The sequence below is a fragment of the Tachysurus fulvidraco genome, chromosome 22, assembly GCF_022655615.1.
Source record: "Tachysurus fulvidraco isolate hzauxx_2018 chromosome 22, HZAU_PFXX_2.0, whole genome shotgun sequence".
NCBI classification, from domain to species: Eukaryota; Metazoa; Chordata; class Actinopteri; order Siluriformes; family Bagridae; genus Tachysurus; species Tachysurus fulvidraco.
In genome coordinates, this window is record NC_062539.1 from 2509953 (window position 1) to 2529107 (window position 19155).

At 37.4% G+C, this 19155-nt stretch overlaps 1 protein-coding gene and 1 long non-coding RNA gene across 2 annotated transcripts; one reads left to right on the plus strand and one right to left on the minus strand.

Moving 5' to 3' along the window:
* The first annotated feature begins 2337 nt into the window (after nucleotides 1–2337).
* phb2a (prohibitin 2a) lies at nucleotides 2338–11245 on the plus strand. Its single transcript, XM_027158298.2, has 10 exons — nucleotides 2338–2495; nucleotides 4759–4891; nucleotides 5596–5680; nucleotides 5846–5925; nucleotides 7612–7796; nucleotides 7919–8048; nucleotides 8973–9076; nucleotides 9753–9830; nucleotides 9942–10018; nucleotides 10675–11245. The coding sequence occupies exons 1-10, from the start codon at nucleotides 2475–2477 to the stop codon at nucleotides 10691–10693; spliced, it is 912 nt and encodes a 303-aa protein (XP_027014099.1). The 5' UTR covers nucleotides 2338–2474; the 3' UTR covers nucleotides 10694–11245.
* A 1618-nt stretch (nucleotides 11246–12863) lies between these two features.
* On the minus strand, nucleotides 12864–17503 carry LOC125139939. The gene is made up of 3 exons (XR_007139104.1): nucleotides 17401–17503; nucleotides 13441–13526; nucleotides 12864–13198 (listed from the first exon to the last, which is right to left on the minus strand). It is a non-coding gene; the product is annotated as an uncharacterized LOC125139939 (long non-coding RNA).
* Nucleotides 17504–19155: the final 1652 nt, after the last annotated feature.

Sequence of the window (19155 nt, forward strand, 5' to 3'; positions counted from 1 at the left end):
CCTTCTGCCACTTTGATGACTACATTAGCAAAACATTTAAACATTTCCTCTTATGAGTCATCCTCAGCTAAATTTTCAGTGAACAGTTTTCATATCATGCATTAAGACAAAATTCAGGTCAGAAATACATACTGTTATTACTTGTTCCTCTAGGACATTACACCTCTTAGTGACAAAAATTGTGCAGTCTGAGTGTACATGCTAGTTCTCTGGGTATTTTGTTTATTTTGAGGCTATAAATATCATCAATGTGAGCAAGTAAAACAAAATGTTAATAGTGCTGTCATTAGGCTTTATTTTTACAAGCTGGTGAATTTCCCAGAAATCAAATAAGACTTTAATTGCCTGAGCTGGCAGACACCACAGTGAGTTGTGTGTTTGTGTGGAAGAACTTGTGTCTGATAACCTGCATGCTACCTCACAAAGCTCGGACTGTCTACGATGGGTTGCCAGTTGCAGACAGTGATGGATAGGCATAGCTGGCAGATGCAGTGGTCAAAATGTCAGACATGGTGTCAGACACAGCGCTACAGGCAAATATATATTTATCAGTCCCAAGGCCATCTGTCCATCGAGGGCTGATACAGTGCGAACAGGGAAGTGATGAGGTCATTAAAATCTTGATAAAGGTTATTAAAAGGTTACGGTTTGTTGTAGCAGGATAAATATGCTAATAACAGTCAATATAGCTGCTTGACTTATAGTTAGAAGAATCCAAGAGCAATTTTTAACTACATTTACAGCACTTAGCAGACACCCTTATCCAGAGCGACTTACATTTTTATCTCATTTTATACAACTGAGCAATTGAGGGTTAAGGGCTTTGCTCAGGGGCCCAGCAGTGGCAGCCTGGTGGACTTGGGAATCGAACTCACAACCTTCTGAATGGTAGTCAGGTCCTTACCACATCCCCTAACTAAAATGTCACTTCCCATAACCATCTAAAAATGTGGATGGAGTGCATACTGTCTCAGGAACGATTTGTTTGGTGTTTTCAGGATAAAGCACTGAAAATAAATGCAGATAAACATACACAGCTCACTCGCCCGTAGCAGCTGCGTTATACTGTCCTCTGTTGGGCGCATGCAGAATAAATAAATAAATAAATAAATAAATAAATAAATAAATAAATAAATGAATAAATAAATAAATAAATAAATAAATAAATAAATAAAATCATGTAGTTTGATGTCTAAGCTAATTCGTAAAACTTGACCACTACAAAATTATCATAAGAAAAATGTGAAATTGTGTTCTTATTCAAATATGGGCTTTTTTTGTATTGTAAAATATTGCAAATATTGTAAAATAAACGTGTGGCATATATAATTATAATATTCATATGATTACATGGAACAACACTATTCCCCCTCACAATACCCAACAGCCCTGTGTCATTTATGGAATCTTTCAAGTTTCTAAGCACTACCATTTCCCAAGACCTGAAATGGGAGTCCAACATAAAATACATTGTCAAAACGGCTCTACGTCAATTAAGGAAGTATGTACTGCCACAGGAGCTGTTGATGCAGTTCTACACTGCAGTCATTGAATCTGTCCTGTGCAAATACATCCATCACCATCTGGTTTGGTGCAGCAACAAAAAAGGAACAGACTGCAATGCACAGAAAAAAAACAGCAGAAAAAAATAATTGGTCCTCATCTGCCCACTCCATGGGACTTGTACCATACAAGAACCAGAAACCGGTCAGGAAAAATCACTAGTGACCCTTCACATCCTGGACACAACCTCTTTCAGCTCCTCCCTTCTCTCAGGTGCTACAGAGCTGTTTACCAAAATTGCCAGACACAGGAACAGTTTCTTTCCCCAGACAATCACCCTGATTAACAACTCACCTTAATTATATTCCCTGCTTCATATCTATAAGTACTGCAATATCAGAACTGTCAGTCATCACATCATCCGTATACGTTACACACACTACCATTGCTGTATATTGTACAAAAAGCATAATATTGCACACTATTGTTATTTGCACTACCATGCACTTCTTTATGTACATAACTGATCAGTCATATATTCTGTATTTATGTTTAATACTCATACTGTCTATTATATCACATCGTCTGTATTGTCTTGTATATTCCAAGCTAAATGTATAGTATAGTGTTATTTATGTCTGTACTATTGAGAGTCACAAACAGCTGGAACCGAATTCCTTGTGTGTGTGAACGCACTTGGCCAATAAACCTGATTCTGATACTGTTATATGATCCTATGTATCATTTAGCTGTATTTCAGGGTTTGACTTTTTCTTAATTAATGACCTGTCCTGACCTACTGGTTTGCCGAATAAATCATTTATTCGTGTATTATCCGTGTATTGTTGGACTGATTTATAGACACAGTACACAGTCGTTCATACTACAACTCCCGTCGTGCATCTTGATTAGACCGGAAGTGTTTTCTCGTGACCTTGGAGTGTCAGGTTGAGAGCAGCAGAAGAAGCAGCATGTCTGGGAAAGAACCTGGAGTAAGTTTTCTTTACGTTAAAAATCGTTTTAAGAACGTTTATAACACGTATATTCTGTTTAGGTGCCTTTGTGATCAGTGTGTTTTGATTTATTTGATCGTTTCTTTGAACGTGTCCTGTGATCTTGACTAGCTGGAATCTTAGCCGACATTTTGCGTGAATATAAAGTCGTATAAAACGTTTCGAAAACGTACTTGTGTAATTCAGTTCCGAACGAAACGGGGCGTCTTGACGTGAATAAATACGTGAGTATACACGTGAGTGTAAGTGCGCGTGCAGGCACGTTAGCTCGTTATGCTAACAGGGTGAGAGGCGCGTGAACCTTCCTGAGGAAATAAATAATAAAACACGCGTCATGTCGGGTTTGTGCTTCAGAAGTTCTGGAATTTGGGTTCAAACTAATTTTGTTTGGGAAGTAACGGCTTGGAATCCAGAAGCATAATAATAATAATAGTAATAATAATAATAACTAAATGCGCACGAGCTCGACAGAAGACACGTGAGGCATATTAAAGAGTCAAGAAGCTTTTATTGTCATTACAACCACATATAGAGCTGTTACAGTACACAGTGACATGACACAATGTTTCTCCAGTATCATGGTGCTACATAGAACAAAGATTGGGCAAAGGGCTTAGTAAGTTATTTCTAGATACATAAAGTGTGTCAGTGCTGTGTACATAAAGACAGTGCCGAACAAAAACCAGAGAGCCAGTGCTGGACAAGAGACAAAAAAGACAGAAAGATGGTACTGGACAAAAGACAAAAAAGGATGGTGCTGAACAACAGACAAAAAAAAACAGAAAGACCGTGCTGGACAACAGACAAGAAAGACAGTGCTGGACAAAAGACAGAAAGAAAAAAGACAGTGCTGGACAAAAGACAAAAAAACCATGCTGGACAACAGACAAGAAAGACAGTGCTGGACAAAAGACAGAAAGAAAAAAGACAGTGCTGGACAAAAGACAAACAAGACAGTGCTGCACAACAGACAAGAAAGACAGTGCTGGACAAAAGACAGAAAGAAAAAATACAGTGCTGGACAAGAGACAAAAAAGACAAAGATGGTACTGGACAAAAGACAAAAAAGGATGGTGCTGGACAACAGACAAAAAAAACAGAAAGACCATGCTGGACAACAGACAAGAAAGACAGTGTTGGACAAAAGACAGAAAGAAAAAAGACAGTGCTGGACAAAAGACAAAAAAGCCATGCTGGACAACAGACAAGAAAGACAGTGCTGGAAAAAAGACAGTGCAGGACAAAAGACAAAAAAGCCGGTGCTGGACAACAGACAAGAAAGACAGTGCTGGACAAAAGACAGAAAGAAAAAAGACAGTGCTGGACAAAAGACAGAAAGAAAAAAGACAGTGCTGGACAAAAGACAGAAAGAAAAAAGACAGTGCTGGACAAAAGACAAAAAAGCTGGTGCTGGACAACAGACAAGAAAGACGGTGCTGGACAAAAGACAGAAAGAAAAAAGACAGTGCTGGACAAAAGACAAAAAAGACAGTGCTGCAGAACAGGCAAAAAAAAAAGAAAGACAGTGCTGAACAAAAGACAAAAAGATGGTGCTGGACAAAAGACAAAAAAGACGGTGCTGTACAAAATACAAAAAAAGGCAGTGCTCGACAAAAGACCAAAAAGAAAAAAGACAAACAGTGTAGTCTTTGTTCAAACATTATTATGATGTGCGGAAATACTATAATGAACACATTGGTATTATAGCAGCAGTTACATGAGGTATTGTAAAGTATTGTGCAAAACAGCAATCAACTGAAATGTGAGACAGCATGTGCTAGAGAATCTCAGCCGCATAATAAACACTTTGTGTAGAAATTTCACTAAAGTTAATCTGCACTTGTATTTAAATCTTCTTTCACTGACCTGTGAAGCTGCCATAGACCAAGGACAAGCTATGTCTTCGCATCTAGTGGCATTCATTTATTCATCATCAGAGAACACTTTATTGTGATCAGGTTCATGCTGGAGATAGAAACTATCCAAGGAATGCTGTTGGCTAGTCAGTATATACGCTTGTCTATAACACATGCACTTATTCACACCTAGGGGCAATTTAGTGAAACCAATCCTCTAATATAACTGGAGATCCAGAAATGCACAATAACAAATAGGAAACAGTACAAGATAATATATAATTATTATTTTTTTATTATTATTATTATTAATAAATCAATATCTTGTCCATTTCACCACCAAAGGGTTAAATCCTGTGTTTCCCCCAATTTTTTGTCTTTCTCAGGGTTTTCTGCAGCAGCTGAGGCAGATTGCCGGCCGGATGTCTGCCGGCGGACCAAGAGGAGCCGGTCTCGGCGTCAAACTGCTTATTGGTGCTGGAGCCCTGGCTTACGGCGTTAAAGAAGCTACTTATACAGGTAATGTAGACTACTCTCTTATTTGCTATGATACTTGTCTTTGGTGTTGTGGCAGAATGATGTATAGAAATATAACAAATCAGAATCTGTGTGCTGACACACACAAGGAATTTGGTTCCAGCTGTTTGTTACTCAAAAGTACTGACATAAATACACAATACTATACAAACTATACAAGACAACACAGACGATGAGACACAATATAGACAGAATGAGTATAAAATATGGATATAGAATGAATAAAATATATAAAATATGAATATGGAATATGAACGATCAGGTATGTACATAAAGTGTGGGAGTGCAAATAACATAAATAAAATAAAATAAAATAAATTAAATTTTAATTTCAAATAAAATAAATTTTGTGCAATATTATGCTTTCTGTGCATTATACAGCAGCAGTAGTGTGTAATATATACAGATGATGGGATGACTGACAGTCCTGATAATGCAGTACTTATGATAAGAAGCAGTGAATATAATTATGATGAATTGTTGATCAGGGTGATTGTCTGGGGAAAGAAACTGTTCCTGTGTCTGGCAATTTCAGTAATCTGCCAGATTTAGATCTGTACATAAGATCTTATTGTTCAGATACATCAGATTTTATTAATGCAGGTGTTTAGATATCAGTATGCATAAAGATTTTGGTTGTACGGCATTGATTTTCCTGTCTACTGATGGTCTGATTGTTCTTACAGTGGAAGGTGGACAGCGGGCTATCATCTTCAACAGAATTGGAGGCATGCAGATGGACACAGTGCTTGCAGAGGGGCTGCATTTCAGGTTTCATATTTACGCTCAATTCACTGGGTTGCCGGTTCATTTTTGTCGTTTTATGATTGCATCTTATGAAGAATCCATTTTTGGCTTTAAAAAAAAAATAAATACAAGAAATCGAAATGAATTCTGTAAGTTGGTGATCATTCTTTATTTTATTTCCATTACCAGGATACCATGGTTCCAGTATCCGATAATTTACGACATCCGAGCTAGACCTCGCAAGATTTCATCTCTCACAGGAAGCAAAGGTAAATTTGTGGTTTTCAGTGCAGCAAACTCTCTCCAGAAGTTCAGTGTGGGTCTCTGAATGATCCAATGTTGACCTAAATGACTAATGATGATAAATAGAATCCACCTGTGTGTAATCAAGTCTCCGTATAAATGCACCTGCACTGTGATAGTCTCATAGGTCCATTTAAAGCGTAGAGAGCATCATGAAGAACAAGGAACACACCAGGCAGGTCCGAGATACTGTTGTGGAGAAGTTTAAAGCCGGATTTGGATACAAAAAGATTTCCCAAGCTTTAAACATCCCAAGGAGCACTGTGCAAGCGATAATATTGAAATGGAAGGAGTATCAGACCACTGCAAATCTACCAAGACCTGGCCGTCCCTCTAAACATTCAGCTCATACAAGGAGAAGACTGATCAGAGATGCAGCCAAGAGGCCCATGATCACTCTGGATGAACTGCAGAGATCTACAGCTGAGGTGGGAGACTCTGTCCATAGGACAACAGTCAGTCGTATACTGCACAAATCTGGCCTTTATGGAAGAGTGGCAAGAAGAAAGCCATTTCTTAAAGATATCCATAAAAAGTGTCGTTTAAAGTTTGCCACAAGCCACCTGGGAGACACACCAAACATGTGGAAGAAGGTGCTCTGGTCAGATGAAACCAAAATCGAACTTTTTGGCAACAATGCAAAACGTTATGTTTGGCGTAAAAGCAACACAGCTCATCACCCTGAACACACAATCCCCACTGTCAAACATGGTTTGGGCCTGCTTTTCTTCATCGTGGTTTGGGCCTGCTTTTCTTCAGCAGGGACAGGGAAGATGGTTAAAATTGATGGAAAATGGATGGAGCCAAATACAGGACCATTCTGGAAGAAAACCTGATGGAGTCTGCAAAAGACCTGAGACTGAGACGGAGATTTGTCTTCCAACAAGACAATGATCCAACACATTAAGCAAAATCTACAATGGAATGGTTCAAAAATAAACATATCCAGGTGTAAGAATGGCCAAGTCAAAGTCCAGACCTAAATCCAATCAAGAATCTGTGGAAAGAACTGAAAACTGCTGTTCACAAATGCTCTCCATCCAACCTCACGAGCTCGAGCTGTTCTGCAAGGAGGAATGGGCAAAAATTTCAGTCTCTCGATGTGCAAAACTGATAGAGACCTACCCCAAGCGACTTACAGCTGTGATCGCAGCAAAAGTTGGCGCTACAAAGTATTAACTTAAGGGGGCCGAATAATTTTGCACGCCCAATTTTTCAGTTTTTGATTTGTTAGTTTGAAATATCCAATAAATTTCATTCCACTTCATGATTGTGTCCCACTTGTTGTTGATTCTTCACAAAAAATTACAGTTTCATATCATTATGTTTGAAGCCTGAAATGTGTCAAAAGGTCGCAAAGTTCAAGGGGGCCGAATACTTTCGCAAGGTACAATAAGTGTAAAGATATAAATAAATGTGCGTACAATATGTGCGTTTACTGTATATAATATTGTACATTGTATGTAGAACAGTTCTATGTGTATATTTACGTTACTAAATATATAGCGTTAATACAGAATGTACATGTTAGAGCAGAACTGCATGAAGATTACAGGCAGCGAAGACAGCAAAGCATCAGTGAGACATCAGTGTCCTAACTTTACATAGTAACGTTAGTAATGCTAATTAGTAATGTTTCTGTTTGCTCACAGATCTTCAGATGGTGAGCCTCTCACTGCGGGTGCTGTCTCGCCCCGTGGCCTCTAACCTGCCCTACCTGTACCAACACCTCGGCCAGGACTATGACGAGCGGGTGCTGCCCTCCATCGTCAACGAGGTCCTGAAGAGCGTCGTAGCCAAGTTCAACGCCTCACAGCTCATCACACAGAGAGCTCAGGTAGTTTGCTAGCTCATACTTACCAACATACATGCATGTGCTATGTGCATTGGAGACACACTGTATTTTGCTTTGAATGCACTCATCTTTGTCGTCTTTTATTGTCCCGCCTTGGTGTTTAGGTGTCTCTGCTGATCCGCAGGGAGCTGATAGAGAGAGCTAAAGACTTCAACATCATTCTGGATGATGTGGCCATTACAGAGCTCAGTTTCAGCAAGGAGTATACAGCTGCTGTAGAAGCCAAGCAAGTCGGTAAGTAAGCTTAGTATAGCGGTTTTACTGGTTTTAGGATAACAAATAGCTTTAATAGATGTAGCAAGTCATTTTTCCCGATTAAGTCCTCAGCAGAAGTTTTGTTTTGAAGACGGACAGTGTGGTTATGTGATGCTATGGCTATAGAATGTCTAGAGATTTTAAATCATTTGATGAACTCAAAAGCCATGGGTCTTACTTCCATTTGACTGAACCTGTTCTGATTCAACTTAATGACACAAACTATTAGACTATATACAGAGTTGTGTTCAAAATATATAAATAAATCACTCTGGCTTGCTAGGACACGCCTGAAACTCGGTTAAAAGGTGAGAAATTTCTCTACTCTGATCAGACTGTGATGATGTCTGTGGCCATAATGTCATATACGGAAAAACTTCCAAATGGAAAAACAGTTCATGTTTTACCTGTGAGTGGGAATCGTTTCTGACCTAGATGCTTACTACATCAACCGTGCTGTGTATCCAAAGAAAATTAAATTATTGAAATGGAAATTTTCTTTACTTAAATTTCCTGATAATTTATAGATGATGTATTGCACCACACACTAAACCTGGAAAACAAGGCGGTTTTCCATCCTGACACAAACACAGTATAACCGTACTGTGAAGTAATGTATTCCTTCAGATGATAACATGGTCTTGCTACCTTTGCTGGGTTTAGAACTTGTTTGTTATACACTTCAGTACATAAATGATTTAAAATGAAAACTGCCTTTGCTTACACCAATTACCCACTAGGAGGCACCATTGTCACTTGTTTCCATGCAGCACGCTTAAGTTATTACCAAAGACTTATAATGCACAATGTTAGAACACTTTCATACTTTCCAGTCTTTATATTGCTTATAAATTTCGTGAATTATCTCACACGTGTTTATTATTGTCCTTTGCTGATATTCAGCCCAGCAGGAAGCCCAGAGGGCTCAGTTCTACGTAGAGAAGGCCAAGCAGGACCAGAGGCAGAAGATCATCCAGGCTGAGGGAGAGGCTGAGGCTGCTAAAATGGTACAGTCCATGTTTGTTGATGGCAGTTTGTTGATGCAGTAATGACGATTTGCACAGGCATGGTTATGTGGTCTGTATTATTAACCAATAACATTAATCAGAATCCTGTGAAATAGGCAATAAAAATTGAGTCATTTAGATACTTGATTCAGAAAGTACATAAAGAAAAAGGCAGATGTGCTTGGGGTTGAATCTGGGCAGATTTCCTTCATGTAACTGGCTTATAAATACTTCATACTGTATATATTATTTAGTCTTTATATGTAGCTACTAAATAGTAGCTACATATAAAGACTAAATAATATATACAGTATGAACCGCAGTCATTAGACCCATGGAAGCATTGCTGTGCATCATTGAGGCACATATAATATTATTTAGTTGTATAGAAGTTGTTTGTTTTTTGTTGTTGTGTTCCTCCTGCAGGTGTGTATATAAACACTCAGCAATACTGTACAGCTTGTTCACAGATCTAATGCAAAATAAGCATTTTTCAAGGTTGTTATTTGCTGGAACTAAGCAGTTGTTCATATTGCAACGTCTGTCCTCTTTTTTCCTGATGTGATGTAACGCTGCATGCCACAGGTCACTTTGTTCTCTGCTGATGGGGACAGAAATGGAGGATGAACTGTGTGTGTGTGTGTGTGTGTGTGTTGTGTGCATTTGCATTTTTCAGCTGGGTCAAGCCGTAACAAAGAATCCTGGCTACCTTAAACTGAGACGCATCCGAGCCGCCCAGAACATCGCCAAGACGGTACGAGGCATACTTGTAACTTGATCTGTGATTATCTTTATATATTGCCATGGTAACCGATAAATCTGGATGTGTTCAAGTTAAACATTCTTTCGATTGTGTGTTTCGCAGGTGGCGACCTCGCAAAATAGAGTATACCTGAATGCAGAAAATCTAGTGCTGAACCTGCAGGACAGCTCCTTCAACAAGTAAGGCTCTTTCTTGTTGTGTTGTTTTTTTGTTTTTTTAATTGCTTAAACGCTTTTCAAAACCGGACAGAAATCCCTGAGGCAACAAACTTGCTGCTTGGTTAAGGAACATTTAGAAATTTGTTTTTTAGTAGAACTGCTGCTTTTTCTAATAACAGAAATAAACTTTCCATAGCCAAGGCCGAATTCTCTCTCTCCCTCTCTCTGGGTTTAGTAGTTATGTAAGCATGCAGCGATGATGTGTGCACGTCATGCTCTAATTGGTTCAGAAGAACAGCTTGACCTGATGGGTGAATTTGACACCTACAAGCCCTTTTATTTAATACACAGCTCGTAATCAACAGAAAGAGTAGCAATACTCGATTACATTACAAAAGCATTTTTTTTTACTCTGCCCTGAAACAAAACGTGACGTGCAGTGTGATTTGCAACGTATAAAAAGGCTATTCCTGATATCTGCAACTTATTGCAGAAGCTCATGACCGATAAATTTCTGCAAAAAATATCCAATGTATGTGATTTTACAATTGTTTTAGTAGATGTACAAAATTAAGCAGTTGTTTGAATATTTTAGATATCTGATTGATTGTGCAGCTCTAAATGTCTCTCATGATGATAATGGTGCTGATGGACGTTGTGTGTTTCCTGCTTTACAGTTTGTCCTTGGGGAAATGAGAAGCGTTGGCTCACGGGAGTGCGTGCATTCCATGTGTTGATCGTCTGTCCTGTATTTAACATCTACTACAAACTGACCTCTCTGAGCCTGTCTCAGAGGGCAGGTTTTCCAGCAAGGGGTTGAGTGCCCTTTAAAACACACAAATATATACACACATTTAAGGAGACTTCACACATGGTTGAGACACCACCAATCTATTAAAGGATTTGAAGGTCACATAAGAGTTTCATTGTAATTTGTGGCTTAATATAGTCTAATGAAGAATTGATATAGTATCAGTGTGACGGATCAAAGCATTGAGATAAGTTGTGTTAACTGTTTATATGTCTGAGACCTGTTATAGTATTATAAATACATACCTACGTTTTCATTAATCTGATCATATTTATAAGGGCCACTCAGCTGTTAGTTACCATTTACACATTCGATTTATCCTTTGCTTTTGTCCCTGCTGTTTTTCCTGTGCTCAGGGACCAGTGGGCTCCTCTGTGATGTGTAATCTGACACAATTCAAACACTCAGAAGAGGTCTCAATAAATATTTTGATTTTTTCAGACTAACTGGCTCTTTTTGTTCCTTTGGTGTACTGAAAATCATGGAATGTTATAGAAGCAAGGATAGATACTAATCTGGAGTTTGAGTCATCCAACGTTTATTAAATAATTCTTTTAATACTTAAGGGGAAAATCCAGGTAGTTAAGTATATAGATGGGTTCAAGGGTGACCAGGAAAGAGGGAATGTCTGACAGGCAGTTATTACATCATTATATGTAAAAGACAATCATTTTTATAGTGGAACTGTCATGTAACAGCAAAGCCTTAGCAAAAATAAAAAGCAGGATCTTTTATATGTGAACTTTTTACATAATCTAGTTTTCGCCATTTGTTACAAGATCCAATATTTGCAATAAGCCCATTGGGGATACTGGGTCTCAGATCAGTGCCACTAACCCTCAGCTCCTCAGCTCCTCAGCTATAGGACTAATTCAGTAGAGGTTTTAGTTCATTACTTTGTCCAGGAGGTGGCGCCAAATACAGTCACTAATTCAGGCCCTTAAACGTCTTTAAAGAAAGAGAAGGGGACTTTGGAAAATCATGCTAAACATGCACATTGTCCAATAAAATAATACATCCGTATAAAATGGCGGGTTAAAAGTGTATATTATCGTATATATATATAGTGTAGTTTATGGTGACGCTGTTTGCTACAGTGCTATGTGTTTTTCAAAAGAGAAGTGTGTGTGTGTGTGTATGTACAGTATGTGTATGTGTGTATATATATATGTGTGTGTGTGTTCTGATTAAACGCGTGTCTCAGCACGATCCTGTGAGAAACGGGTTCTCTCGGTTATATAAAAAATATCTCCTCTATAAAAAGCTCTCCTCCGCACCGGGAGATCTGCAGAGGGGGTTGGGCGCTGCTATCAGCTCATTAATATTCATATAGGGGGAGGGGATTGTTTAGGGGCGGCATTGCCGTAGAAACCACGCCTCCTCCGGTAGATTCAGCCTATAGAATCCAGCGGCATTTTTTGAATGCAGGCCAAAAGTACATATGGGAAAGAAAAGGACTGGCTGGGATATAGGGATTTCAAACTACTTAAAACAACTTCACCAAAAGAGCATTCATACTTCAGTACTGTGGTATAATTACTAAGTAGTTATTATTAAAAATCTTTATTTTACAAGTTGTGTATAAGTGTAATAGTGTAATAGTGTAATAAATGTAAAATGTTACATTATATACTTTTAGTACATATAAACACACGCACAAAACTCATTCGAATAAAACTTCTTATAAAAAGCCTTTAGTCATTTGAATCTAATGGAATTTAGTCTGTCATTCAGTACAACAGAATGATAAATAATAGTATGGTACAAATAATACTAATTTTAGTATTAGTACATTATTACTTAAATAACAAGGACAAAATTATGCTGTAACAATCATCATATTTTAGTTATGATTATGAATAAGTCTGTAAGAATTGCTTGTTTACAATTAATCTTTGTTTTCCATTTATTTATTATTATTATTATTATTATTATTATTATTAAATTGTTCTAAAAATAGATTTTTAGATTTTTAGCGTGCTGTTATAGGAAAATAAACAATCAAGAAATCTCACCATCCCATTGTTGTTTATTTTCCTATAACAGCACGCCTTGTCATGTTTTATTTCTTACTTTGTTAAAGCATATATATATATATATACTAATATATATATAGGAGCACAGTCCAAATTCTCTCTCAGCTGCAGTGTTGCTATGGATACGCTGACCTCACTGCAGGATGGGAGATCATGGAGATTTGCCCGGAGATTAGCAGGTTACAGTAGCACAAAGGTGTTATTTACAAAGGTGTCTATTTTTGGACAGCAGTACTTTCTGGTTATTTAGCATTTTCCAAGAATAAATAAATAATTTAAAGAGTGAAAAGCGTGTGACCTACTTCAAAGTCATGATGCTCTCTCTGCAGCGTGTGTGTGACTGCAGTCACCTGGCTTCAAAATGATAACTGATATTACAGTAACAAATATGTGTGTAAAGTAAAGGTTAAAACCACATTTCCCTGAATGAATCAACCAAACAAAATTGATAGCATTTTGTCCATGCATACTTACTATATAACTACACTCTAACTTTAAAAATAATCATTAAAATACTAAACATAATGTTTTATTATTTGTGAATCCTTCAAAGATTACATGATGCACACAACATGTACGTTTTATTTCAGACTCACTTAATCCTGCTATGGACACAGTCACCCCATGAATCATTTGGAATATTCCACCGGTCACATGTTGTAGATTATAGATTAGAGTTATTCTGAAAAATGAGATAATATATAGGCAATCATTAGCATGTCATTAATGTTATTGTCGCATTCACATGGGTGCTAACTAACATGCTGTTCATTTGCTTATTCTACTACAAAAATTAAAACCCTCAACCCATTTAATTTTACCTCATTCAAGAGCAAAGAAACTTTGTAGTCATGTAAAAAAGAAAAAGTCATTATCTTAAAACTGCCTCACAATTTTCAAGACAAATATGCTGGATTACAAATTTTAATTTAAAATGCTGCTTTTAGTATAAAATAAATTTTCCAGTTGATCTATATAGAATTTTGCAAAATATGGATAATGTGTGCCATATATAATCTGTTTGTGACATCAAATGACATGTTTTACTTTTCTATCTTTAAACCTGTCTGTTTCTTATTTTCTTTCCTTTGTCAAACTGTTTCAAAATGAAATGAATAGAAAATGTGTCAGTGTAGCATAACAGGTTTGTTTCAGGTGAACTGACTTTGAGAATGCCAACCCATTCATTTCCACACTGGGCGTCTCCCAAATGTCTAAAGTAGAGGTTAATCCAATAAGTTACATAAGAGCCTGTGATTTGAGAGAGTGTAAATAAATGTGTCACAAAAACATTATTCAGCTCAATTCAAATTTATTTGTATAGCATTCTAAACGATGGACATTGTTTCAAAGCAGCTTTATAGAAAAATATCGCAAAAAGTACAAAAAGGTTAACATTACACAAAGATTTATGCAAAGATTTATGTGTTTGTATTTATCCCTAATAAACAAGCCTGAGGTGACTGTGGTGAGGAAAAACTCCCTTATATGGAAGAGGAAGAAACCATGAGAAGAACCAGACTCAAAGGGAACCTCATCCTCATTTGGGTTACACAGGAGGGTCAAGCTCTAAATTACAAGTTGCTATTTGTGTCTTGCATTTCTGAAAGAGCAGAGAGGATCCAGCCATCTCAGCCCGGGAGATAATCAGCTAATTATCAGCCTAAGGAGTAACAATTATAATCTCTAGCTGTATGTTACGGATAACTGAGACAGCCAGGTTATGGCATTCACACACTAATTTCTCGTGTTGTTCTTTATTTTGTAGTTTTATAAAGATGAGACTGCCGCATCAGAATTGTTTTTCTGACATGTGTATGACGCGTTATTAAGGCATGTTTTTAGTTGCCAAAAGTGGTTTGGAGAGACAGGTGTGTTTAAACTAGAATTACTTCTTGAAGTAGAACTAGATCTAAATCTGTACACTTTCATTTTTATTTTTCTAATCTAATAACAGATTCTGTGTAGTACTCAAGAGTCACAATATGGTCAGATTTTGCCAAATATAAATTTGGATCAAATCTGGCTGCCTATGCTAGAAAAAAATCCTAAATGATATCTGGATCTGATCTTATTTACGCTTGGTGGGTTTGTGTCCCTTGAGTATTGGATGAGGCTTGAGATCTACTTTAATTAGGATTTCTGAAACAGGGTGGCCTGGCAAATGCTCACAGAAGTCTTGATCTTGGAGATTTTGTGACAAAACAAACCAGATTTGGTTTGCAATGTGGACACTCATTTTATAAATCCAGTTTAAGGATCAAATCGAATTTGCACTTCTGTGTAAAAAAAGCTCAGGCTGAGATTTTAGTACAAGAACCAGCTTGTTATAGGATTTCTCTGTGTAGCTCACCACATGTTGTTGTATCTGTAGACTTTGATTTATGTTTTATCATATATGCATTGTTTGAGTGCCACTCCTTGATAAGTTAGAGGTTGCAACACATCCTGATAGCTTTTCCAGGTTGAGGTTCGTCCCCTGGAGAAGAATCGATAAACTGGTGCAACACGCAGTCAGAATGGATTTAATTAACCTGCTTCTTTTTTATGGCACTCTCATTATATAGTCAAAGGGGATTTAGATATCCTGCCCTAGTTTGCTTAGTGATGCTCCTTTTTCTGTCTTTCCATGTTATTCAAATCATCTCTGTTTGCCTACTGAAGACAAACTTGGGGTCATGTACCTACAAGGGAATGCTTTTTAGTCATCTTTTAGTGCAGACTAAAGTCTAAAGGCATGCATTTAAGAAAAGCCTTGGAGAAGTGTGCTATAATTGGGTCACCACACTGAAAGACTCAGAGGTGAATTCATGGGAAAGTACGCTGCTTTTTTTGTTGTTGTTGAGTCCAGGCATTCTGCTTTCTCTCACTGTTTTCAGCTGCCTCGAGGCACACTCATGCCTTTGTCTACAGCTGGAAGAACAGGAATGCTAACTGGAATGTAGTGTGTGTAAACTTTAGCCAGAGCTTCACACCTAGCTAGGAAATTTGAAACCTGACTTGTTGTGCTGGCTTCATGAAATACGTTACTGTAATTGTATCACTTATCAAATTTTAGTTGCATTAAGCACCTATACATAGAGTATCTTTAACAAAACTAAAAAAAAAAGTTTCTTGAAAATAGCACAAAATTTCACACGAATTTCCCAAGAATTGTAATGCTACGATTCCTAAATAGCTAACACAGCTAGCTATGATAACACAGCAGCACAGTGATTGATTGAAAAAAAACAACAACACATGAATCCAAAGCTAGACTCACTCATGATGACCTGTAACAGAACATAGGCTTGTTTGCTAGCATGTAACTAACCAGCTAACAATTTTGTATTGCAGAAAGTCATTATTTAAAAAAAAATTCCTAACATTGATAACATAGAGACATTTCTGTGTTATTTTTCTACAGGGATATAACGGGCCTTGTTGTTGTTTCAATAATGAGAAAGCTCAATGTATCAAACACAACAACAAATCCTATTTTTAATATCTCATTTCTAGTAAAAAAATAATTTAGGTCATACTATTGAAAAGTTTTTTCTGCCAGAAACCTTTAGTCTGGATTTCAAATGTTACTGTAAGAAGCTCAGCTTTATCATGTATGTGCAGAGAGGCAGTGTGTGCTTCCTGTTTTCATTGTGTGTGAGGAAACAGACGCCGTGCCCCAGCCAGCACTGTATCATGTCCGCACATCGGCCTCTGGGCACGTGGCCTCTGTGAAAAGCCCATAGAAGCTGCTCGATTAACTGAAACGTCTCCGCTGCCAGGCTGTGTTGCCAGATTGGAAGAGTTCCCATACAACAGTGTTACATTTAATGATAAACGTATTGTGAAAAAGTCTCAGATTATAGATGTGTCAATAATTATTATACAACATATCACAATCATATTGACTCCAATTTTTACTCTGTTAGGATTAGTATACTAATACTTCCTAACCTGGCTGGAAACGTCGTTTTAAAAGGCAGTCAGCTGGGTTAAATGTTTTTATTGTTTTGTTCTGTTTTTTTTTTTTTTTATCAGTTTGCATAGCAATAAACTCCTAATTTAGGATTTCTTATTAGAGATGTTGAATTGCATTGTTAGCTAACAAACCATCTTTAAGTGCTGCAAATATCCAGTCTGATTTTGCCTGGATCTTGTTTATAGGGTATCCAGCAAATGGTAAACGATCTGGCAACCCTACAGCCGGCTAGCACGTGCCGACATTTGTGTCTTCAGACAATGTCTTCCATATGCCAAACAAAACAGTCTCCCGCAACTTTTATGAAGCTAAGTGAAGCTTTAAGCTTCTGTTGGCCACATTAAATGAAGTATAAAACTATAACTGTGCAGAAGTGGAAGATTCTGTGGAATTTTTCTCTTTGATATATTTATATTTATTACCTATCATTAAGGTTGGAAGAACCAGAATGTATATAGGCACGCAACATAATTAAGGCACCACAAGTGTCCTTTTGAATACTAAAATATCACTAAATTATTTGAAAATATAATTACAGTAAGTACATTGGTATAAATGTATTTATTTTATATGCCCTTGGCCTTTAGTGTCTTACCTCCCTTCTATCGGTGTTGGCCAGTTTTGAGAGTGTTTATCAGGTTTACTCCCACTAATTACTCTGTGTCTGGCACAGATGGTGAGCACGAAGGGTCTCCAGGGTCTCCTGATTACTCAATCACCCTCCTCTCTTCAAGAGTTTGTGAAAGCATAGCATGGACTAGTACTCTAGCGATTCATTTCCTCCCGATACCCCCATAAATTGTCTCATTGACCTCTTTGTTCAGTAGACCTCTATGGACGCTTTACTCATCAACACCTCTCCACTGCATTCAGTTCTTTAATTTATCTAATGTGGCTCTCATGTATAATAAAAAAGTTCTATTTTTTTTTCTGTAAGCTTTATTAACCAGGGACTCTGTTTATTAAAGGTAAGGGTCGTAGGTATGGGGCAGTTGCTCAGATCTGAGATTTAAAACAATGGTATGATTTTATCACACTGTGTTAATGAACTATGAGGCCTCCGTGTCGTCTCGCTACCCATTAATTATAATGCATATTTAATGAGCGGATCAGCAGGGTCCTCCTGCACTCGGCCCTCATGCTCCCAGGGGCATCGAGTTACAATCAAAGGGGGAAGGGCGCTTGTAGGGAGACCAAAGCCAGCCAGGAAGGACTATTTTGTAAAGACTTTTCCCTCCTTTTTTTTTTATTCTTTTCATCATTTTCTTCATCAAAATCATTTTTCTAAACCTGTATTCTGAATGTATACGTCTATTATGATGCCCAATCATATTCTGCATTTTACCTATCTCCTTTGATTTATGCAAAAGTATTGAGTTATTGTTCGCATTTCTAACAACAATGTTTACGATAAAATCAGTGATAAATCATGTATAACTTTTGCACTTTCCGAAATACCCTTTTTTGTTAAATGAAAAAGCTCCAGATTTATTTATTCAACTTAAATGTGTTAAAAGTACATGTTTTATCTTTGGGGGGGGAAAAATACAACTTTTCAGATCTTGGCCCTCCCACAGCATTCACAGTTCACTCCTCCCTTCCTCCTTTATCTTCATGCTTTGGTCCACCTCCTTTCCATCTACCGTAACCCCCACCTTAGCACACCCTGAGCAATCCCATTTAAGGTATAAGACTTGTAGGCTTATGGAGGGGCTGACAAGAAATGTGCTACCCTCATTAAAGAAACATTTACTAATTTAATGATCATGTTACATTTCTGAGCATGTGTAAGGAGTACTACTACAGCATTTAATAGATGAACAGAAACAGAGACTGCATTTCATCACCATGCACTTTTAATAGGTCCATTTTCATCCATGATAATGACGCTTAGACTATTCCAATCCGTTATTATAATGCGGTCTGGGTTGACAGGTGCAGCACAGAAAAGATCACGTATAATGAGATTAAAGGAGAAGGAATGGGTCATACTCTTGGAACTGAGCTTGTCTGGGATGAGACTGTGTGCACTTGTTTAGGCCACATTCCTTGTCTTTCATTAACAGGTTGACTTTTGTTTAACCTTTAATCTGGTCCTGGTAGGATAAAGATGTGCATGGTAATATTCCCTAAGGACTTGTAAACAATAGTAGATGATATGCAAGACAGTGAACATGTATTTTTTTTAATAAGATAGCAAATTAAAAAGCTATAGGTTTTTTAAAAACTATATGAAAAATGTGCACAGGTTTAAAAGCAACACTGCTATTTAATGCCTTATTTTCTTATGTATCTAACATTAGTTAGTTTACTTTTTTCAATAAGGAATGGACAATTTGCTGTGGATCAT

Coding starts and splice junctions, on each gene's coding strand:
- phb2a (XM_027158298.2), top strand. CDS start 2,475: ATGTCTGGGAAAGAACCTGGA. Junction 5,681..5,845: donor GCAGAGGGGCTGCATTTCAG/GTTTCATATTTA, acceptor TTCCATTACCAG/GATACCATGGTTCCAGTATC. Junction 9,077..9,752: donor AGGCTGAGGCTGCTAAAATG/GTACAGTCCATG, acceptor TGCATTTTTCAG/CTGGGTCAAGCCGTAACAAA.